The sequence below is a fragment of the Pinus tabuliformis genome, chromosome 4_2 (genome assembly GCF_031772625.1).
Source record: "Pinus tabuliformis cultivar Carrire ecotype Pingquan chromosome 4_2, CPIR1, whole genome shotgun sequence".
In the NCBI taxonomy this organism is placed as follows: domain Eukaryota; kingdom Viridiplantae; phylum Streptophyta; class Pinopsida; order Pinales; family Pinaceae; genus Pinus; species Pinus tabuliformis.
In genome coordinates this window covers 591,339,535-591,364,472 of record NC_142304.1, presented here as the reverse complement: position 1 = coordinate 591,364,472, position 24,938 = coordinate 591,339,535, and the positions used below count along the sequence as shown (strand labels likewise).

Sequence of the window (24,938 nt, the reverse complement as noted above, 5' to 3'; positions counted from 1 at the left end):
TGCACCAACAACAAAGAGTTGGTGCGCCCCGCCATTACACGGTTTGCGACGAGTTTCATATCTCTTCAATCCCTCTTGAATTCTATGTGGGATTTGAAGAGAATGTTTCTTTCAGAGGAGTGGCGTGCTTCGTCAATGAGCCGCAAACCAGAAGGAGAGGCCGTGTGCAGACTAGTTTCATACCAGGAAGACTTCTGGGCGGGAGTGCAGGAGGTGTGCGTTGTTACTGAACCTTTGGTAAAGGTTCTTCGGTTGGTTGATGGTGAGAAGCCCGCAATGGGCTATTTGTATGAAGCCATGGACAGGGCCAAAGAAGCCATTCGGTCCTACTATGATGATAAGGGAGATGATGGGTTTCAGAGACAACTCCTTCTATGGGAAGTGATTGATGAGCGATGGAACAACACACTCCATCGTCCCATTCATGCTGCTGGGCTTTTCCTGAACCCTGCATTTTCTTATGCATGTGGGTTTGATTTTGATGCTGAGATTGTGGATGGATTATTAACCTGTGTCCAGAAGATGGTGAGATCTCCAGAACAACGTATAGAGATCTCTAAACAAATTGAGACATATAAGATGTCAGGTGGCACATTTGGCTTTGAGATGGCTGTCACTGATAGGACGATTAAAATGCCAGGTATTTTTTAGTTTGTACTTTGTAACTTTGTTTCAAATTTCATTGTCTCTTCAAATTCCATTTTTTTCTTATGTTTATTTAAAATTTTATTTGTAATTTTGTTGTAGACGCATGGTGGAAGATGTATGGTGGCAGAGTACCCCTTTTGCAAAAGCTTGCCGTACGCATCCTCAGCCAAACATGCAGCTCCTCAGGATGTGAGCGCAATTGGAGTGTATTTGAAAAAATACACAACAAGAAGCGCAATAGGTTAACAACTTAACACTTAAACATTTAAAATATTGCAAATTTCCAAATAAATTTTTGAATTCATTAAACAATATTTTTTTTATAATATTAATTATTAATTATTATTTCATGAACTTTGTACAGGTTGGAGTCCCATAGACTTAATGACATGGTCTATGTCTACTACAATCTTCGATTGTGGGTGAGGCAACTAGAGAAGACACCTGATATGGATGCCATCTCATTGGATGGGATTGACACCACTGCTGAATGGAGGGTTGAGACCGAGAGGCCTCTCATGGATCCCACTGATGATTGGTTAGTGCAGGATGAGGGGGAGGAGGAGGAGGAGGAGGAGGAGGAGGAGCAGGAGCAGGAGCAGGAGTTGGAGGAGCAGGAGGAGGAGGTGACACCGCCTACCCGGGCTACCACTACCACCAGTAGAGGACGTGGTCTCCGTCTACCTACAGTAGCTGCTACTTCTACTTCTTCAGCTTCTAGAGCACGTCAGACTCCACTGCCATTTCCACCAGCACAGGCACCAGCATCTTCATCTAGGGGGAAAGGGAAAGCAGTGACATTTTCTCGCAAGAGGGGCAGAGGAAATCAATAGGATTAGAGTCTTAGACTTTCATTTTATTGTATATGACATTATGACATGATGAGATACATTATCATATTTTTTGTTGATATTTTGAGGCTGAGTTGGGACTCAGGACTTACTATTCAGGACATGATTCAATGTTATGTGTGATTTTACTATTTTAGCGCTAGAAATGATATTAAACATCTTATATATTAGTTTTTTTATCATATTTATGTGTCAATGTATTTATTTTATGTTGTAGATGGTTTAAATATTAAAAAAATTGAAAAAAAATGAAAAAAAATGAATATTTTTGTGCCAAACGCTTTTTTCCCGCTTTTGCCGATTTTTTCCGCTTTTTTCCCGGCGCCGATTAAATCCCGCTCGCGCTTTTAACAACATTGATTAATACCCATTAATATTTTTATTTTCCTAAGTTTAGACTTAGGAACCCATTAAAAATATTAATTATTTTGATATCTCCTTCACCGAGTAGAATTTCCCCAAACCATTTCCGGGTCTTGGAGATCTCATGTGCTTTAGCCTCTCCACCAATTTTCATGTCTAGAGCACATCCGATGCTACCCCAAATCAACAGATTGTTGGGTTTTCCCCTTGTGGGTTTTGCCCTGGCCTTTGGCCTAATTTCTGGTGTCTCTTGTCTCTTGTGCACTATGATCTCAACTTTCTTTATGTTGTTGAATGTATAATTGCTTGATGACCTAACTGAATAAAATTAAATGCTAAAAAGAAACATATATAGCAGTCACAAGTAATTATCATGATAAAAAATTCTAGATTGCAGTCGAATTTCAAAAAATAGAGCATGCTATCTCAATCATGGCTTTCCAAGTAGTGTCTCTCCTATAACCCACAGGGCCTTAAAGGAGGTCCCACTGGACTAGGGTCAAAGATTAAACCTCCCCCCTTGGCTTGGTAAGGTGAGAGGACAAAATTACAGTAAAGGTTTGTCAATCTTCCATATCACTCCGTTATTCATACTAAATGCCCAAAACAAACAAGTATAAGCACCAGATTGCAAAATGATCAAAGTACCTTTTGATTTGCAGCCCACCCTCATCCAAGTGTCAATGTCAAATGGTGAGAGGCACATGGCTGATGCAAATGGTGGAGGCTCATGGCATGCCATCGTCTAATGGTGGCTGGCAGGGGCTGCTGGCTGTCTGGCTGACCAGCTGGCTATCAAATGTAGGAGAAAACTTTCCTCCTATGGGGTTACCCATTTTGGTGGGTAACAGTCCCTTTAAAAAGGATAAGAAGTCTAGAAACCATGGAAAATAGCCAATAGTGGCCTTCTAACCCAAACTTCTTTCTTCTATGTGCAGGCCACTCTCTCCAAGAGCTGAATTCTGAATTTGCACTATTTTTCATCTTCCTTACCTCAAATGTAGACTGTGGGGTATCTGTGCGGGTGTTTCTTATTTTAGAGGCATAGAATGGTGGAAAGGTGCTAAAAATGCTCAAAATTGCCCTCCTAACCCATGGCATTGAAACTTACAAAAGGAAACTGGATCTTTTAGTCCAAATCTCAGTATAAGAATGATAGAAGACCCAAAAATAATGAAGAGAAAGGGCCTGCACAATACTAGGGCATATTATTATACATGAATGCCGATTTCCAATTATTCCTATCTCAAAGCACAAATAATAGCCAAAAAATTACAATGATAGAATTTATATAGATGCCTTTCGGATTAATCACATAATCATGAATTGATCGATGTTTCAAACTAGCTAATGTGGTCCATCCTCAGGACAAGGTGAAGAATCAGTTGATCTTAAGGTATAAATAGTAAGGATGCATCATAGCCTAGAATATGCTGTCAAAAACTAGTTGTTGGTAAAGTAGTTAAATTAGGTAAGTAAAATAATAAAATAATGAAATAAACTAGCTGTTAGAAATAAAATATTAAAATATTAAAAATTAGTTTAAAACTAGCCGTTAGGAATATTATATTGATTATAAACATTAATTAAGTTGTTAAAACAATATATATTTATTTATAATTAATTGCTTTTAAAATATCTTACACTAAACATTTTAATTCATTATATCATAGTCTTTAAATATACTTTTGAGTCAATTTTTTTAATATTTCAATGCTTTAATAATAAGGTCTTATTAGTAATCAAAAAATATACTACTAAGGATCACAAAAGTCTTTGATCTAAAGATAGAATTATCATGGATGACTAGAAAAGTGGGGTATTGCTAGTAGTTATTGCCACGTCATAGTGTGCACAGCCAATGTGTAGTCATCTTTGATGTCCTGTTCGACACTTTCCATGTTAATTTAGCTCCCTCTTAGACGGCCTGTTAATGCAGTCTCCAATCATCTAAGGTCCAAGCCTTCAATCTGATCCACATTAATCTGGCACATAGCTACCTATATTTTCTAAGATTATTTATCCTGTAATTAAGGTTCCTGTGCATTACGATGATTAAATTATGATTGTTTGGGTGTCTTGGATAGCCGTGGTTAACAATTAACCATAACTAATGAAACGAAAAACCACGAGTTTCTCATGGGCCTTTCTTGTACAATGACTTGGGCTGCTAGGCTCTCTTCAGTCCATTTTCTTACTGAGATTAAGAACTCCTCTCTGAAGCTGATAAATGGAGAGAGAAATAATGATTGCAACCTTGGATGACTTCAAGCATGCAACCATTCTCAATCGATAGAGATTGCATTATTTCTTTCTACAATATTACATGTTCTTATATTGCTTCTTTGTTCATGAAATTCAGATAATCTTGCTGCAAACTTCAGCAGGGAACTTGCGGACTATATAATCTACATCATTGATGTTTCTGGAGGTGATAAAATTCCTCGGAAGGGTGGACCAGGGATTACCCAGGCAGACCTTCTTGTATGTAAAATGCATATTTTATTTAATGTTTTCAGGTCAGAAATGTGGAGCTTAAAATGTTTTCATCAGACATTTTCTTTCTAATCTACTATTTCAAATGCATGTTAAATGTGTTGCGAAGAATTCCATCTGCAAAATATCTTTTATTCTATCCATCTCGAATCCCCCTTGCAAACATGATTTCCCATGCATTCATATGCTAAAAATGGCTTCTAAAACTAAAACTGCTATCATTTTGTCCAGGTCATTAACAAGACTGATCTTGCACAAGCAGTTGGAGCTGACTTGAAAGTTATGGAGCAGGATTCACTTCGTATGCGTGATGGAGGACCCTTTGTTTTTGCACAGGTGATACAAAAGAAAGACTGCTGCTTGCTTGATATGTTTCTGAATATATGGAAATCAAAAGGAATCTCTTGAGTTCATTCCTTCTTTGTTTCATGGTTTACAGTTGATATTTAGAATTTTCACCAGATCTTAACGAGTAAACTTTAAAGCGATGAAAATGTGGAGAAGCACTTTATGTGCTATCTAACTTTTACGAATTTTAAAAGGTCATAAATCTCTGATGGCTGGCTTATTTCCAAATTTTATTAACTTCCATGTGGCTCACAGCTAAAAAGCCTGAATAATTGAAATAGTGGAACCTCACACAATGTTTCTGTGTTGTGGTAGTTACATGCTTGGTTGAATTTGATTACAAATATGACCTTTATTATGGATCCTTTATTATCTAGAAAGAACACAACACAACTGTTGATACCTTATAGTTTGTTTCATAAATTCTCAATTAAGGTCATCCATAGAGTGTGGGGTATGTTGACAATGTTGGCAAAATCATATTTTGGTCATTGGTGAATATACTTATAGTAGTCAAAGACTCACAACTGATTTCTTTAAGAGATTTTTTCGGGAGGTGAAATGATTTTGGACTTCAGAAGTAACTAGTGTAGATTCATCTTAACTCCAAATCTATTAAGCACCGAGAGGGATCAAAAAGAAATCAGAACAAATTGCTTGAAGCTTATAAGTTCCAGAGTTAAGATGAATCTATGTGAGTTTATATATATATTCCAAGAAAATCCTCGGGGGATCCACCCCCTCTTTAGTGGGTGATTCAACCACAATAGTGGCTGGTAAACCAATGGGACACAACCAGACTTGAACCTCAGCTAGACAGGAACTGGAGAACTCAAGTTGAACTTTTCCTTGAAACGATTTGTTCAAATTGATTGAGCTAACCCAATGGGCTTGGTTTATATATATATGTGTGTGTGTGTAAACTTGGTATTGTTTAAAATATCTCCTTTTTATATTATGGATTTTAACTTTTTTCCATTCCGATTTAGAAGCACAAGTGTTATACATCTCATTTGTATTGGGTTGTAGAATTCACCCCGGTTCTCTCGATGTAGCTTAGTCATCAATGGAGATGAAACAATGGGCATGAGTGGGAGTACAAGGTTTGTATCGATGCCTTGCTTAACCAATGATCAACAACCTATTGCTAAACCCATTTCTCCCATAGATCACGTTTCTTGTTTGCCTTTTATTCCTGGGTGTTCAAACCCTAAGCTTTCAACATTTTGTTTTTTGATGATAAAGGCTTCAATATCTAGGTTTTACTTTATTTTAGTGATGTTTTTTTCATAGTGTTGGTTTTGGACAACACCTTGTAAGATTGTATAGCTCAACTCAAAGCAAGTTGTATTTTTTACAAGTGAGTAATCAGTGTGTCCCATTTTAGCATTATACTAATCTTGAGTGAAAAGATCTTTTCACTTCCACTTTCTAGACGAGGAAAAATGTGGACAACTCCTCATGCATAGTGGCAGCCCAAAGGACCTAGTTTTTCAACAATGATTAAACTCACACTAGCTCCCGATAGCCCCTTGATTCTCCCCCTTGCAAATATAAGGGTTAATGACCTACACATTTCATTAAGACAGATTTAGAGACATAGTCAAATAGAACTTTACATGAGCCAGGGGTTGGTTACCATGGAGATCAGTGGCAATATGGATTCGATGATGTTATGGTTATTCAGATACAAATTTTGCATCCCTTTTCTTTTGATTGAAGAGAGTTGCTATTTTTAGCAGTTCTACTCTTTAGGAGGTAGAGTTTGGAGGCTTGCATGGTAGTATTGGTTACATATTCAGAGTCCTCACAAGGTCAGGATTCAGATTAGCCCTTTTTGAATTACATGCCTGACACTTGCATTGACAACTCCAGTTTAGAGTCTTGCATGTTAGTTACGATGGTATATTTGAGATCCTTGCGAGCTCACAATTACGATGAGTTACTTTTGGGTGACATGTGAAAAAGGTCTATTTTTAGTATGTTTTGAATGTCAGGTCTGGCCACATTTTCGGAGTACCCATTGAAAACTGAGTCCAATTAGGGTGGTTTTGTTAACTTTTCACTATTCTATGTTAGCAGAATCACTTAGCCCAGTTATTTCTTCAATTAGCAATCACTTTTAAATAAATTTAACCTTCCAATGACAATGAGCAATTGTAGATAGAACAATAAATCCAATGTACAATAGAAGACAACCAAGAGCAATAACAAGAGACACAAGATTTGGTCAAAGACCAAGGAAAAACCCCACAAGGGAGAAAATCCTTTCAAATTCTTCTTCTATTAGATTGTCATCAAATGTTCAATAGAGAGATACAATGTTCCAATTCATCAATAAAGAGTCAAAGTCAAATCTTTGACTTATCCAACAATCCACTAACCAATATTCAAGAGATTAGCCCAAAAGTCAAATTTGGTCAATGTTAAAGTTTCTAAATTTACTTAGTTTAGAAACCCTTCATGCACTTTTTCTGATTTATTCCTACCTACTTGTTATTTTTCCTTTAACAAGTTATTTAGAAAGTAAATACTGAAAATAAGCATCAGTGCATGCTCAACATATTACAGATCAACAACTAAAAGAAACAAGAACAAACACACCACATGACACCATTATTTTTGGACCAATGTCCCCGGAAAAACCCAATGCGGGAAAACCGGTGCAGCGATCTGAGGGTTTTCTTATTAAGCAATATCAGAGTACAATCTGGGTGCCGAAACTGGCCTACCCAACAGAGAATTTCCTTAGCAGCTATACCTCACAGTTTGAGATAAATCTCCTGGCTGAAACCCCGGAAATTCCTTCCAGCAGCTCTTCAGCACACAACTGCTCTTGCAACCCCAGCGTCTGCCCAATCTGGACTGCGTCAGCCCCTCTCTGTGTCACGCTAGCCCTGCGTCAGCCTTTCTTGGCCTGCGTCAACCCCAGGAGGCCTTGCGTCAGCTCTGGGAGCCTCTACGTCAGCTGCACTCGCCCCTCTGGTGCTTTGCGTAGCACTTGGCTGCCTTTGCGTGGCCCTGCGTGAGCCCTTGCTGGATTTGCGTCACCCTCCTTGACTGCTGCGCTGCTCTCCCAGCACAATCTCTGCCTTCTCTGTTTTTCTATACTCAATGCCCCTCAGTTGCTCTCCCGATCACTGATTCTATCTCTCTTAGCAAACCCCGCTCTAGAGAATAGAATGACTGATCATTTGTTGTACTCTCCAAGTGACCCTCAAGCCTCCTCTTATACTTTTCCTGTTGACATCTCAACGGCTGAGATTAAGTCCCTAATCAACGGCTAAGATTAGATCTGGCTTGATCCATGTCTTTTGGACCACTCTAACATAGATTCACATTAATACACATTAATATTTTAATAATTAAAATATTAATTATTTTAATATCTCCTGATCTGTTTAGAATCTGCCCAAACCCTTTCTGGGTATTGGAGATCTCATGTGCCCCAAACTCTCCACCAAATTTTGTGGCTAGAGCACATCCGATGCTACCCCAAATCAACACTCTTTTTTTTAGCGAGAACTGTGCTCTCACAATACTCCTCTCTGATCACCTGGCATCGGTACCTGTGCTGATGCTAGGCCTTCCTGCCCACCATCCTCTGCACTACTGCCTCCTGTACTGCTGCCCATGGTTCTGCCACTGTCACTGCTGCATCTGTACGACAGCTCCCTCTGCATTCGTGCTGCTGCTGGTCCTTCCTCCCAACACTGCATTTGCACTGCACCTGCTTTCATCATGTTGCATCGTGCTGCCCACTACTGCACTGCAATTCAGTTACTGAGAAGTAAGTAACTGATCTCCCAACTGACCTCCCTATTGGGCTAGAAACACCCTCTGATCCTGAAGCTCCCTTTGTCGCTGACAAGTGCTCCCTCTCTCTGACCTCTGCGCTGCTACAACAACTCCTTGCATCTCGTACCGTTGCACACCTCGTTGTGGCTTCCTGCACTAGTGCAACACTTCTGTGCCTCTCGCACTGCTGCAGCCTGCTAGCTCTATGCTGTCTTGGGATTCCTGCACTATAGCTCTCTCTGCCGCTCCATCCGCATTCGTCTGTACCTGACTCAGCCAGTCGTGCTACTCCTCTTCGGGGCTTCCGTAGCAAGGTCTAATCTAAGAGGCTGGGTACCTCAAGGATCCTGCCCCTCATCGCCTGTAGTCCGCCTAACTACAGCTCAATGTCTCCCCACTTCCGCTCAAGTGGTGCGTGTGCACTCATGGCACAATCATCATTTGTCAAAACTTCCTTCTCTGCCCGTGTTGGCGCTGCCTTAGTCTCGGAAGACTCTCCCTTACTCTTCTTCCTTGGGCACTGGGTCGCATAATGACCCATCTCCCCATAGTGGAAGCACTTGATCTTGGAGAGATTTTTCTTCTTCCGCTTTTCTTGCTTTCCCTCAGATGCTAGGGCCACATCCTCCTCCTCCTCCTTGACCTTGATCCCTTTGCTGCTGCTACCTGTCTTCGACTACCGTCTGATCTCTTCCTGGCGAAGAGCTGCCCACATCTCGTCCCAAGGTAGGAGAGTCCCTCTGCCTAGGATACTCTGGACAAACACTTCCCAATCTTCTGAGATAGCATTCAGGGCTGTCCTCACCATAAGCTCTTGATCCGGTGTTGCTCTTATAGCAGTCAACTGATCTCGGATCTCATTCAGTCCTCCGAGGAAGGTGTCAATCGATTGATCCTTCTTCATCTGATACGACCTCATCTGGTTCTCGAGCAACATTCTTCTCTGCACAGAAGTATGCTGGTACAGGTTCTTGAGAGCCTCCCACATCTCAACTGCTGTTTCTTTCTCGGCTATATGTGGTACCACATGATCCTTGACCCTGTCAAGGATAATGCACTTGGCCCTCGCCATAACCTCTTCATACTTGTCGTTATCATTTGGGTCGATTGGGATAGCTATCACCTTCAAGGCGAAGTTCTTGACACGATTCTTGTCAAGCACTGATAAGATTCTGGCCTTCCGACTGCGAAGTTCGACGCTCTGTCTAGTCTATCCTGGTCTCTTACCCCATGTAGTGCCATGACGCTCCTCTACTTCCCTCCTGGAAGTTTTCTGTTCGACTCCACTGAGTCTTTACTTCCTGTCTGAAGTTCTCTTCTGGACTCCCTTTGAGTCCTGATTCCCCTCCTGGAAATCCTTCTGCCGCTTGTCGAGATGCCCCCTACTCTGATCATCTTATGCAACTGCACGGCTGATCCAGGGTCCTTGGCTAGAAACCTTCAGTAACAACTCCTCTGGCCCTGCTCTGTCAGGTACTGTTCTGACTACAGTACCTCACCAGCTCCACTCTGCAATATTTCTGCAGCATTCTAGACTCTAGCAACTGCCTCTCTGTGAACTGCGTTAGCCCCTCTTTGCCTCATGCTGGCTCTGCGTCACCCCAGATGGGTCTGCGTTAGCCCTGGGATGCCCTGCGTCAGCCCTCTGGCCCTCTGTGTCAGCAACGCTGGCCTCTCTGAGGCTCTGCGCAGCTCCCAGCTTCTTCTGCGTGGCTCTGGTTGGCTCTGTGTCACACTTCTTGGCCTTTGTGTTGCTAGAAACAGCTTCTGTCACCTCGGGACAGTTGTTTTCTGCTGCTATTGCTCCGCTCGGTTGATGTCTCTTAGTCCTCTTGTGATCTGCAATCACGCTCCGATACCATGTTGAAGTTTCTAAATTTACTTAGTTTAGAAACCCTTCATGCACTTTTTCTTATTTATTCCTACCTACTTGTTATTTTTCCTTTAAGAAGTTATTTACAAAGTAAATACTGAAAATAAACACCAGTGCATGCTCAACATATTACAGATCAGCAACTAAAAGAAACAAGAACAAACACACCACATGACACCATTATTTTTGGACCAATGTCCCTGGAAAAACCCAATGCAGGAAAACCGGTGCAACGATCTAAGGGTTTTCTTATTAAGCAATATCAGAGTACAATCTGGGTGCCGAAACTAGCCTACCCAATAGAGAATTTCCCTAGCAGCTATACCTCATAGTTTGAGAGAAATCTCCTAGCTGAAACCCCGGAAATTCCTTCTGGCAGCTCTTTAGCACAAAATTGCTCCTGTAACCCTAACGTCTACCTAATATGGATTGCGTCAACACCTCTCTGTCTCACGCTGGCCCTGCGTCAGCCTTTCTTGGCCTGCATCAGCCCCAGGAGGCCTTGCGTCAGCTTTGGGAGCCTCTACGTCAGCTGTGCTGGCCCCTCTGGTGCTCTGTGCAGCACTTGGTTGCCTCTGCGTGGCCCTGCGTGATCCCTTGCTGGCTCTGCATCACCCTCCTTGGCTGCTGCACTGCTCTCCCGGCACAATCGTTGCCTTCTCCGTTTCTCTGTACTCAATGCCCCTCAACTGCTCTCCCAATCACTGATTCTATCTCTCTTAGCAAACCCCGCTCTAGAGAATAGAATGACTGATCATCTGGTGTACTCTCCAAGTGACCCTCAAGCCTCCTCTTATACTTTTCCTGTTGACATCTCAACGGCCGAGATTAAGTCCCTAATCAACGGCTAAGATTAGATTTGGCTTGATCCATGTCTTTTGGACCACTCTAACACAGATTCATATTAATACACATTAATATTTTATTTTCCCTAAGTTTAGACTTAGGGACTCCATTAAAAATATTAATTATTTTAATATCTCCTGATCTGTTTAGAATCTGGCCAAACCCTTTCTGGGTATTGGAGATCTCATGTGCCCCAACCACTCCACCAAATTTCGTGACTAGAGCACATCCGATGCTACCCCAAATCAACAGTAGACAAGCCAAATCTGCAATTCCAGTTAAAGTCAATAGCAACAAATGATGCCCTAACCAGTCCACAAGTAAACGGTCAAGAGTCCTCCAAGAGATCTTGGTCAGAATCCAAACAATTCGGCCTTCCTTGTTGGTCCAATCTGAGTTAAAACAGTCCTCAAAAAGGCGTCAAAGGAGACATAATGTCTGCAGTCAAACTTTGGAATTTTGCGGTCAAACTTCGGAATTCTGCCCTGCCGTCAACCCAAGTCAAAGTGCCTAGAAAAATTAGGTTCCTTCTCCAGTCAATTCAACTTCCAAAAATCAGATTTTTGTAAGTTGAAGAAAGTCAAAATGTCAAGTTAATATTGGTCAATGACTGCCCAAACAAAAAAGTCAACACAGAAAATTAGAATTAGCCTCCTTCCCTTCGCACATGTGAACTTAGACCTCCTTATTTTAGACCTGTACAAACCAATCACAAGAGGAGAGAGAAGGTGTGTTGAGTGATGATGATGTCCAAATGAGGTGACCTTGAGTTGTATTTATATGCATTGGAGGAGACCCAATTTTACCTTTAGGTCGACCTGTACTTTTGTGCACATGTGGTTCCATCATTAAAAATTATATTTTTCCTTGACCAAATTAATTTCTTCCTGTTGATTTTGGGTAGCATCGAATGTGCTCTAGCCATGCAATTTGGTGGAGAGGCTAAGGCACATGAGATCTCCAAGACCCAGAAATTGTTTGGAGAAATTCCACCCGGATGAGGAGTTATTAAAATAATTAATATTTTTAATGGGTTCCTAAGTCTAAACTTAGGAAAATAAAAATATTAATGTGTATTTTTGAAATATGGGTGAGAAAGTTCTAAGTGACGAAGATCAAGCTAGTTCTAATCTTAGCTGTTGGTTAGGGACTTAATCTCGGTTGTTGATTTGTCAACAGGAAAAGAATAAGAGGAGGCTTGAGGGTCAGTTGGAGATACACCAAGTGATCAAAGAATTCGATTTTCTGGGGCGAGGTTTGCTAAGGAAATCAAGTTAATGATTAGAGTTGCGGTGAGGGGTAGTTCAATAAGGGATTTTCATCTGAGGCTGAAGAATACATAACAGAGAGGCAGCGTAGGCCCTAGAAGGGCTGGCACAGAGGCCAAAGAGCTGATGCAGAGGATGCAGAAGGTTGACGCAGGTGACACAGAAGCTGTAGACACTGACGTTGGGCCTCAGGGGCAGCGCTTGGGAGATTCTGGGGGCAAATTGAGAGCAGATCAACAGATTCTGAGTTAGGGAGGGTGATGCAAATCTTGGAGGAGTGACGTAGTTCCAGAGAAGTGCTTGGAGCAGCTTTCGTTGTCCAGCATAGGGAACAGCCGGAGTCGCTGTGGGGTTTGATCATCTGGTTCCTGATTTGCTGGAATATCTATCTCTAGATAGAGGTACTACTACCGAGGATATTCTCTGTTGGGTGAGCCATTTCTGGCGCCCTAGTTGTATTTATAAATCTGCTTAATAATACAAACCCTCTATATGTTGCATCAGTTTTCCCGAATAGGGTTTTTTCGGGGACATTTGTCCAAAAATAACGGTGTCCCTTGTGTGATTGTCTCAATTTATTTCAGTTCATGCTCTGTATGTATGTGTAAGCTGCAATAGTGTTTTCATCGCTGTTTATGAAATTAAATAACTTGTTAATGCAAAGAACAAGTAGGAGATTGTAAACCAGTAATTGCAGTAGGGGTTTCTGATGTGTTAGATTCAGGAATTCTCACACTTTCAAGGGCTAGGAGGGGTCTCTCTTGATGAGGAAGGTTGCCCAAAGGAGGGAATTTGTCCCTGAGCTGCCAAATTAACACTCCCTCTCAAGTAGGGAGAAATTTCTGACTGCATCATGAATCTCGTCATCATCATCGCTAAACCGAATCATATCTCATCTCTACTGATCTGTTGAACACCGTCGAATCTAAAGGAGAAGAATAATCATCATCATAAGGGAGCTCAAGCTACCATCCTCTATCCAAGGATAAGAGGCGAGATCCACTTACCACAAGGGTAAGGTTCACACTCTATCCTATTGACATGTGACAATAGGCGAGATTTACTTACCATGACAGGTAAAGATCACTCTTTATCTTATTGTTTGTTGATCCTTCCCATCTTGACCCTCAAGAGTCAAGTGGTAGAACACCTGCATCCCATCACTTGAGCATGATACTACTTACCATAAATGGAAAGGATCACACCCTATCTCAAGTCACGTCAACCCATTGGCCAGATGGGGGGAACATGCCGAACAAGCCCAACTTGTGGGCAGGATGCCAACTTGGGTATACTCTCCCAAGTCCCAGACTTGATGGTAGGGGGAGATACACAATTGTCATAAATGACAAGGATCACACACACACCCTATAGTGACAATAGGCAAGATCGACTTACCACAGGCGTAAGGATCACACCCTATCCTATTGTCTAGAGTTCGCCAAACTCTAGGAGCTCTATGGCTCAATTCCTCTCCCTGGAAGCTCAAACAAGGGGGAAGAGCATAGCTTAATGTCCTCGATCAAACAGGACCCTTACCTGAGAGGGTCACATCCATTAGGACATGCTACTGTCTGAAGACCAAGAACTTCCATTTCGGCAAAGCCTAAGAATGTCTGTTATCTGCTCATTTGTCGAAATGTGATTGAGATTGAGTATCACTGCTCCTCTCTGCACCATCTCTCAAATGTAATGATACCCGATCTCAATATGCTTGGACTTGTCATGAAATACAAGATTCTTTGCCAGTCAGTTCCCACTCTTGTTGTCGCATATATCACTGTCGTATCCAATACTTGTTGAAACAACTCTCCAAGAGATTCCTCAACCATACAACCTCACAGCTTGCCATGCTGGCAACAATATACGCAGCCTTGACAGTACTAAGGGCAACAGAGTTCTGCTTCCTGCTCATGCAAGATATCATGGCAGATCCAAGGCTAAAACAATATCCTTAAGTGCTTTTCTTGTCAATAAGATTTCCAACCCAGTCAACATAAGTATATCCATGCAACCTCACATCTCTGGAAGTATATCTCAGACCAAGACTAATTGTTCCATGCAAATATTTCAACACATGCTTGGCAGCAACCCAATGTGCATGAAGAGGCTTAGTCATGAATTGGCTCAAAGTGTTAATTGCAAAACATATATTCGGATGGGTGTTGACAAGGAACATCAATGCCCCAATCAACTTTCGATACTCAGAGGGATTCGCCAAATAAGGTCCTGCAACATCTCCGCATAACTTCTTGAAATTCATCTCCATTAGTGTGGCCATAGACTTGCATTCTACCATTCCACATCTTTCCAACATATTCATAACATATTTTTCTTGAGAAAGGAAAACTCTGTCGGGATTTTGCCACACTTCTAATCCTGGGAAGTAATGCATCAATCCAAGATCTTTCATTTCGAACTCAGAGGCCAACTCCCTCGTTCACTCGAGCATCAGAAGCTCACTACCTGTCAAGAATAAATCATCAACATATAAAACCAAAATAAGAGGCATACCTTGGACCACTTTGAAGTAGAGGCTTGGGTTAGCATTGCTTCTTATGAATCCAAGCTTCACCAGGTAGCTATCAATACGGGCATACTAGGCTCTAGGGGCTTGCTTCAAACCATATAGTGCCTTCTTCAGCCTGCAAGCATGAGTCTTCCTATCGTGTACTTCAAAACCCTATGGTTGCAGAACATATACTTTCTCTTGTAGTATGCCATGAAGAAATGCAATTTTCACATCCATCTGGTGAAGTGTCCATCCCTGGCTAGTAGCAAGGGCAACAACAGATCTAATGGTGGTATAGTGAGCAATAGGTGCAAATATATCATCATAGTCTTCTCCCTCTTTCTAGGAGAAACCTCTAGCCACGAACCTCGCCTTATATTTCTCAATACTTCCATCAGCTCCATGTTTGATTTTGTACAACCACTTAGAAGTCACAATAGACTTCCCTTTAGGTCTCGGAACCACTTCCCACACATCATTCTTCATAAAGGATTCATATTCTTTGGCCATAACATATTTCCAAATGTGCTCTTTCACAACTTCTTCAAAGGTGTGGGGTTCAACTTGCATGATGGAGCTGATACCCACAACATATCCCTGGTATCAAAATGGCTTCTTACTTTCTTTGAAGTTTCCTGTGGTAGGAACATGTCTTTCAACATTGTGTAATGTATCACAAAGCCAAAGAGGTCTCTTCCTGGCAGGGGGATCACATGGAGGAGGATCTAAGGGGTCCATAGGTTCCATGGGATCATCAACAACATCTTTCTTCGGCTTGTGTTAAAATTGGCAACCAGGGAAAAACTTCATGTGGGTCATCTTATTCATGGCTAATAATATTTTTATTAGATTCCTCTCGTCGAGAGGTGTAGGATTGATATAAAGATCATCCAATTCCGATAAGTATTCATGGAGATATGAATTTATTTTGATTATGGAATTATTATCAAGCCGACCTACAACTCATGTAGGCTCAGAAGCCCAACAGTCGCATCTATTCACCCACCAACGTTGTGTATAAATATAAGAGGACTTTTCCTCATTTGGACTCACTCATCTCATCACATCTCTCTCTCTCTCCTGCGCAGATATGAGTCTCTTCTCTACTGCGCTGAAATGGGTCTCTCTCTCTCACACATGTGAAGCTGAAAGCTGTTGAATTTGAAGCTGCAACTGCAGAAGTAAAGATTGACTTGCGTGGCCTAGAAGATCTCCTCTTTGGAACTGCACTGTAGGTTCATCTGAACCTCCTTTGAAAGCCGCAACTTTTGGTGGTGGAATGAAGTCAATCCGACGAACGGTTTGCAAGATATCGACTGCCCTAGTTTGAAGCCGGAAACTGCTGAAACTGAAGTTGCAACTGCAGAAGTAAAGATTGACTTGCGTGGCCTAGAAGATCTCCTCTTTGGAACTGCGCTGTAGGTTCATCTGAACCTCCTTTGAAAGCTGCAACTTTTGGTGGTGGAATGAAGTCAATCCGACGAACGGTTTGCAAGATATCGACTGCCCTAGTTTGAAGCCGGAAACTGCTGAAACTGAAGCTGCAACTGCAGAAGTAAAGATTGACTTGCGTGGCCTAGAAGATCTCCTCATCTGAACTGCGCTGTAGGTTCATCTGAACCTCCTCTGGAAGCCGAAACTTTTGGTGGTGGAATGAAGTCAATCCGACTGTCGGTTTGTGAGATATGGTCTGCCCTAGTTTGATAATGAAGCCGCTAATGCTGATGCTACTGATCTAGGGTTTGCTACTGCTGATATGAATAAGATTTATTGTACTATTTCTCTCTGCTGAATTATTGAAGATAAAAGAAGATTTGATCAAAGGGTTTCCCCACACATTGTGGGGTTTGTCCCTGGCTAGCCGCCACATCTTGTGTCTCTTGTCTTGGCTTGTTTTCTGTCAATCGTTTAATGTTCTATCTGCACTTTACTTTATGTACATGTGATTGCTAATCGGTGGAATATAATAAGAAAAAGAAGTAAACTGTTATAAGCATAGAACATACCATAACTTAACATGGTATCAGAGCTGAGGTGAAGACAAAGCCCGAGCAAGAGCAAGAGCAATCATTGAAGAGAAGATTGGCAAGGCTATCCTAAAAGAACTATGGGGTCCTCAACATTCTTTCCTGCCGAAGACAAGCTCCGTGAGAAAGATGACTATCACGGATGGAAGATGTCTATCGATCTAACCCTTGAAGATCAAGGAGTGCTGGACCATGTAAGAGGTAATATTGTTGAGCCTTCATCAAATGCATCTGCTGCTGCCTGCAACAAATGGAAAAATGGAGAAGTCAAAACAAAGAAGATCATCCGGGACTCTATCGACAAGCGCTTGGTGGCCTACATCTCTGATCTAGACACCTCCAAGGAAATCTACAACAGACTGGTGAGTTTATTTAAAGTTAATGATGCAAATCAAGTTTTGTTTCTTAGAAATAAGCTGAGGGAAATCAAGAAGGGTAAAGATGAAAGTATGCAAGCATACTTCTTAAGAATCACCGAGATCAAGAACGATCTCCTATCTATTGGGGAAACTATTACTGACAGAGAAATGGCACTCACAACTCTTGAAGGATTACCATCTGAATGGTATGTGTTCAAGACTACTCTTCTGAACTATAATGTAATTCCTGGTTTCGAGGAATTAATGGCTAGATGCATTCAAGAAGAAACAAGGGAAGAAGTGTAAGAAATGCCCATGCCTAAAGGTCCTCCTGCTGCCTTTTCTTTTCATGCAAAGAAAAGAAATAATTCCGGGACTAAATCAAAAGGAAAGGCTGGACCTAAGGCTAGAAGAAAATGACGATGTTACATTTGCGATAAAGCAAGTCACTATGCAAGGGAGTGCCCTAATAGAAAGGACTCACTCTAGGACGATGATCAAAATCCCTCTGATGGCAATCAAAGGAATGACAAATTCAACAGCAAAGGTAAGAGGAGAGCTGGGAATCAAGGAAGAGGACAAGCATTCAAGAAGGCCAGAAATTCCAGGATGTATTGTCCATCTCGGGAACGGAAGACAAAGGCTACAAGGTAACCTTCAGCGATGGCAAGGTATGTATATGGAAAAATAATGTTAAAAATGCCTTTACTCTTGGGTTTAGTGTTGATTCATTATATCAGGTCGATGGAAGTCTGCTAGGTGTCATGTCTTATGACACATCTCTTCAGTCCGAACTCTGGCATTAGAGGTTTTCCCCCCTTCATTATAAAGCTATACTCGGTGTAAGAAAAATGGTGATAGGGATGCCCGAATTCTGAATAGAGAATGAAGGTGTATGTCCAGGATGTGCTGAAGGAAAGTTCAAAAGGGGACCATTCCCCTCAAGCCAAAGCAAGACCTCTGATATATTACAATTGGTTCACTCAGGCATACCTGAGGTTGGCATTAAGAGGGAGACTACTACACCACATACTCCTGAGCAGAATGGTGTGGTGGGAAGGAAGAACCGCACGATGATGGAAGCTGTCTGGGCCATGCTACATGATCAAAGACTTCTGATGTTTCTATGGGCTGAAACTACAATCACCGTCGTATATGTACAAAATTGATGCCCTCATCAAGCATTGGGTTCCAAGACTCCTAAAGAAAAGTTCACCGCAAGGTGAACAATCTTTCGATTTTGAGGAGCTCTCAAGAAGCCAACACCAGGGAATCGAAAGAAAAGGATGATGAATCAATGCCTGATGTAGAAGAACCCATGGATCTGATAGATTCTCATCCACATGAGCCTTCCTCTTCTAGGAAGAGGCCTTCATGGCTTAGGGGGATACTTGATGATGCTAAAGGACATGCTGCACCCTGAGGAACCTTCCGTCAAAGTAAGAAACTTAATAGGTATCAAGGATACCTGACCATCATGAGCACGATCATACAAAATGAGCCTTCGTCATTCTCAGATGCCGTCAAGCATCAAGTATGGAAGGATGCTATGACCGTAGAATATGAGTCTATTATGGAGAATGATGTCTGGGAAGTAGTTCCCAGACCCTGGACAAGACAATTGTTACTTCAAAATGGCTTTACAAGATAAAGCATGCAGCAGATGGAAGCACGGAAAAGTATAAGGCTCGTTTTGTTGCTCGAGGTTTCTCCCAAAAGGAAGGTATAGACTATGATGAGATATTTGCACCTGTTGCCAGATATACGACCATCCGCTCGATCATAGCCCTTGCCGCTTCACAAGGATGGAACCTACATCAGATGAATGTCAAGACTGCGTTCTTGCATGGCTCGATCAAAGAAGAGGTCTACGTGGAGCAACCCGAAGGATTTGAGATTTATGATCGAAAATCTCATGTATACAGGTTGAAGAAAGCTCTCTATGGGCTGAAGCAAGCACCCCGAGCATGGTATGAGAGGATCGATAGCTACTTGATGAAGCTGGGATTCACTAGGAGTGAAGCTGATCCTAACCTTTACTTTAAGGTTGAAGATGACAAGCCTCTCATACTGGTATTGTATGTGGATGACCTCTTTCTAACAGGTGCAGACCCTCTCATTCACAAATGTAAGAGGGAGCTGGCCTCTGAATTTGAAATGAAAGACCTAGGACTGATGCACTACTTCCTAGGACTTGAAGTATGGCAGAAGCCAAGGGAAATTTTCCTATCTCAAGGGAAATATGTGGTAAAGATATTGGAAAGATTTGGTATGATGGACTGCAAGCCTGTGACTACCTCGAGGATCTTAACTTTTAGAAGTTATATGGTAGTGATGTCGGACCAGATTTGGGAAATGCCTCTGAGTTTCATAAACTCATTCGCATTGATGTTCTTGGTGAACCTCCGTCCGAACATATTTTTTGCAGTTAGCATTGTGAGCTCATATTTGGTTGAGCCTCACTGGATTGATGCCAGGAATCTTCTGAGATGTCTTCAGGACACAATCTCTCATGGATTAAGATACACTGCCGGAGATGTGAGACTACTTGGATATACTGATGTTGATTGGGCAGGCAGTGTGGTGGACCGTAAGAGCACTTCCGGGTGCTGTTTCACCTTGGGATCTGCTTCGATATCCTGGATGAGCAGGAAGCAGAAGTCGGTGGCTTTGAGCACCGCCGAAGCAGGATATATTGTTGCTAGCATAACCTCGTGTGAGGTAGTCTGGTTGCGAAAGCTCTTCAGTGAGCTGTTTGGATTTACATTGGATACCACTGTGATTCTCTATAACAACCAGAGGTGGGATTCGATTATTGAGGAATCCCGTATTCGTCGATTGCTTCAGCAGATAGACATCATCTTGGATATGGTAAGTTGATGAGCAAGGAGGCTCCATCGCATTAAGATGATGTACAGGTTGATACACCTTGTCAAAGCCCCGAGCAAAGATCTAATCTGTAATTTTCCCAAACGACTTGGAGTCGGTAAGAAACCCTTGTACAAGGGTCCTGCATGTTGCATACATTGAGCTCTGGGAGCTCTGAGGGCTTGCGGTTATTACTGGAGCAACATACGACCACAGGGTGACTCACCCTCCCCTGGTGGTGCACACTGGAACAAGATGGTTCGCTCTCTTGTGGGACAAGATGATTCGCTCTCTTGTGGAACAGGATGATTCGCTCTCCTGTGCAGCAGGATGATTAGTTCTCCTGTGAGGCCTGGATTGATGTGTTCTCCATGGCGGCCTGGATTGATGTGTTCTCCATGGCAATTGTAGCAGGATTGATGTGTTCTCCTGTGAGGACAGGATTGATTAGTTCTCCTGTCGAGGCATCCTACCCATGCAGTCTGGGACTCATGGGAAGTACCTCTCATCTGATCAATGAGCAGGGAAATGAAGTTAGGGACCATAGTAGTACCGATGGACGCATCGTTGTAACTACCGTACTCCCTACGCTAGGATGACCTCCATTGATCTGGGATCAATGATACTGGTCTGGGACTAGTGGTAGGAGTTGTACCATACTATGACGCTGACTTCGGGTCGGTTGAGACTGGTCTGGGATCAGTGGTACATACTCTGAGACTGACTTTGAGTCAGTGGAGGATGATATTGGTCTGGGACCATTGGAGTTGTACTCACTATGACGCTGACTTTGGGTTGGTTGAGACTGGTCTGAGACCAGTGGGACCAGTGTTGCACGAAGCGCCCCCCCCCCCCGGATCGAAGCTCCGAAGCGCGCCCCGTACGGAAGCGCCGTACGAAGCGCGCTTCGTGAAATTTTTAGCGCTTCCTGGAATTTCCGAAGCGCCGGCTCCGAAGCGCGCTTCGTACGGCGCTTCGGGCCGCCGAAGCGTGGCGCTTCGGAGCAGGAAGCGTGCGCTTCACGCACGCTTCCGTACGCTTCGGCGGAAAGGGGCGCGCCCAAGGGAGAAAAACACATTTTTTTTAATTTTTTTTTTAAGTTATGTTCACTCAACCTTAAGGGGGTGGGTTAGGGTGAGGTTAGAGTGAGGTTAAGGTGAGGAATGAAAAGAATAAAGCCCCCATTCATTCCTCATTTTCTCACTTTGAGTTTATGAGAGTTGGAGAAGAGAAGAGAGGAGAGGAGAAGAGAAGAGAGGAAAGGAGAGGAGAAGAGAGGAGAGCTTGGAGGAGTGAAGAAGGAGGAGCTAGGAGAAGGAGGAGGAGCTTGGAGGACTTCATCTACAAGAGCTAAAGAGGTAAGTTCAAACCCCAAACTCCCTTGTTTTTTTGAAATTTTTTTTGTATTTTTCTCCTCCCTCTCCTACTCTTTCCCATTGTTTCTACTTGCTCCTTTATTTACAGGTTGCCGTTGTCCACCACCTATATCCATATTCCAAGATGGTGTTCTTTTGGCTTCTATGTATCATTCCACTCTTGGTTTTAATGATGGCAAGGGTGAGGAATAGAAGGGAAGAAACAGAAGAGGACATTGGTGATGGTCCTAATAGTAGTGACCCAATGTATGATGAGGATGAAGGGTTTGAAGAGGAAGGGGATGAACTTGAAGGGGACACTGAAACACAAGATGGGAAAGCTACATCAACACCGTTGTGGAACTATGTGACCAAACTTGATGGGGGAAAGGGTGGTGGATCTTACAAATTTGTGTGCCCTCATGGTTGTCATGGAGGAAAACCATATTGTGGTTCATATACCCGTCTGAGGAGGCATCTTTGTGGGGTGCTGGACAGTGATGAAAAAAAGGGTTCTGTGGGGGTACAAATTTGCCCAAACATTTCAACTGAAGAAAGAAGAAAATACATCCAAATAGAGATGGCTGCACAACAAAAAAACAAGAAACAAAAAACTCATTCTGAATCAAGTGCAACCTCTAAATTTGGTAGTTGCTCATCTCCTCATGGTACTTCTGCAAGCTCTGGAGGTAGAAGAACAATAGGGGATTTCCTTAATGTTGCTGGGAGGGATGATGTGGATGGAAAGATAGTCCGTTTTCTTTGTGCTTGCGGTGTACCATTCAATGTGCTTCGCTCTCCCTATTGGCATGAAATGGTAAAGGCCATCAATGAAGCCCCAAAAGGATACAAGGCCCCCAACTATGAGAAAGCTAGAACAGTGTTATTAGAAAGAGAAAAAGCTAAGGTTCAAAGAGCTTTGACACGTTTTACAAATGAGTGGGTAGATTCTGGGGTATCCATTGTATCAGATGGGTGGACAAATATTAGAAACCAACATTTGATAAATGTTCTTTGTGTTTCTTCTAGTGGTGCAGTATTTATTGCATGTCATGACTCCTCTTCCATCACTGCATCTGCACAAAACATTGCAGATCTCCTATTGAAATCAATCAAAGATGTTGGTCCGAATAATGTGGTTCAAGTGATCACAGATAATGCAGCAAATTGTAAGGCAGCAGGAAAAATTATTGAGCGTACTCATCCACACATCTTTTGGTCTGGGTGCCTGGTTCACACATTGAACCTTTTGATGCATGATATTGTGAAACACAAAGAATGTGGGTGGATTGCTGAGGTTTACAGGAGAGGGAAGCAGCTCATTAAATTCATCACAGGGCATACAAGGGTAAACTACTTCTATGGCACTTACTCAAAGTTGCAATTGCTTAAAATTGCAAAGACAAGATTTGCTAGTTATTACCTCACCTTTAGGCGGCTAGTGAAGGTGAGACAAGCTTTAACTAATCTGGTGTGTGCTGAAACATGGGATGAAATTAACACTGACATAGATGGTGCTAATGCAGTCAAGGACACTGTTCTTGACAGTTACTTTTGGGGACAGGTTAAATATGTTTTGCAATTCACCAAACCAATTTATTACATGATCAAGTTTGCAGATTCAGATCGACCAGTAATTGGGGAGGTGTATGAGCAAATGGATAGCATGTTGGGGCAGATTAAAGACATTGTTGAGCCTAGAGATATCAACTTGTACAATTATATTCGTGTAGAGGTGCAAAACCGATGGGAAATGCTAAATGTTCCATTGCATGCATTAGCATATGTTTTGACACCTAAATACTATCATCCATCATGGCTTTCAACGCCAGCACCTGGGGGGGGAAGCAGGAGAAAACCACACCAAGATCAAGAGGTTCACCAAAAATATATGGCTGCATTGAGTAAATTAATCCCTGATGAGGAGGAGGCTGCATTGGTACGGAGACAGGTGAGCAACTATACGCTCAACACTGGTCCATTTGGGAGCATGCATGCAATTAAAGATCGAGAGACTTTTTCTGCTCTTGAGTGGTGGAACATGCATGGAGGGGGTACTCCACTTCTACAGAGTTTGGCATTGCGGGTGCTATCACAGGTGGTAAACACTTCTTCTGCAGAGAGGTGTTGGAGCTCTTATTCTTTCATCCACAGTGTTAAAAGGAACAGGTTGAATTTAGACCGGGCAGAGAGCTTGGTTTATGTTCATTACAACTTGCGATTGTTGTCCCATTACTGTGAAGATGCAAAGTCTAATAAAGACTTGTTGATTTGGGACAAGAATCCAGAGGAGCCCAATTTGGAGGATGGAGTGTTGCGACTAGAGCAATTAGAGGATGCTCTTATCCAGGTATGTCCATTGTGGTATGAATTTTCCAATTTTCCCTTATAAAGCATTTCTCTAATTCATGTTTTTAATTTTTTTGTTAACTAGTGTTTTTTTTTTTTTGCATGAATTTTTTGAGTGATTCTAGGATGATGATGACCGTGTTGATATGCCACCACCCCCACCCCCATCTGGTCTCTTGGTTCCTAGGTTCCATGGTTCAACACCAACAGCAGGGGGTTCTTCTTCATCAGTGTCAGTGCCACGACTTCCACAGGCACCATCTTCTTCATTGCCACCACGTGGAGGCCCGCCACCACGTGGAGGCCTGCCACCACGTTCTATTCGTGGTGGAAGGAGGAGAGATTAGTAGATATATTCACAATCTACTACTTTTTGTCATAGATTACTCATTAGACTTGTAGACTTGTGAATTTGAATTTTGAACCTTTTTGGCTTGGCGGTGACCAAGTGACATATTTTGTAAACATTATTATTTGAATTTTGGACATGACAAATGTTGACAGTTGCTCACTTGCTAGATAAATCATAATATGCTCTATGTTTTATGTTTTATAATATGCTTAAATGTTTTATGTTTTATAATATGCTTAAAAATTTGATGTATGTTTGTAATAGCTAGAATATAGATGATTGTTGTACATACTAGTAACTACAATGGAATCATGGATGCCATATCTATCTTGATTTATGCAAAAATATGCATGTTTTCATGTCTTCTACAATTAATTTGGTATTTGGGATGTTTGTTTTGAGTATAAATGCAAAAAAATATAAAATATATATATATATATATATAGCAGAGGCTTCCGCGGACGCTTCGCTTCCTAGATTTTTGGAAAATGACGCTTCGGCGTCCCCGCTTCCAAAAAACGCTTCCGCTTCGCTCCCGCTTCGTGCAACATTGAGTGGGACATACTCTGAGACTGACTTTGAGTCAGTATGATACATCCTCGATCATTTCTTCTTCTTCATAATT

General features: G+C 42.1%; 1 protein-coding gene across 1 annotated transcript in view; it reads left to right on the top strand.

Moving 5' to 3' along the window:
* UREG (urease accessory protein G) overlaps positions 1–24,938 on the top strand; it is a 173,469-nt gene that overhangs the window by 111,767 nt on the left and 36,764 nt on the right. Inside the window, exons 3-4 of the mRNA XM_089423976.1 lie at positions 4,225–4,346; positions 4,590–4,694. Of these exons, the coding sequence (XP_089280102.1) occupies positions 4,225–4,346; positions 4,590–4,694 (227 nt within the window). The remainder of the gene's footprint in view (positions 1–4,224; positions 4,347–4,589; positions 4,695–24,938) is intronic.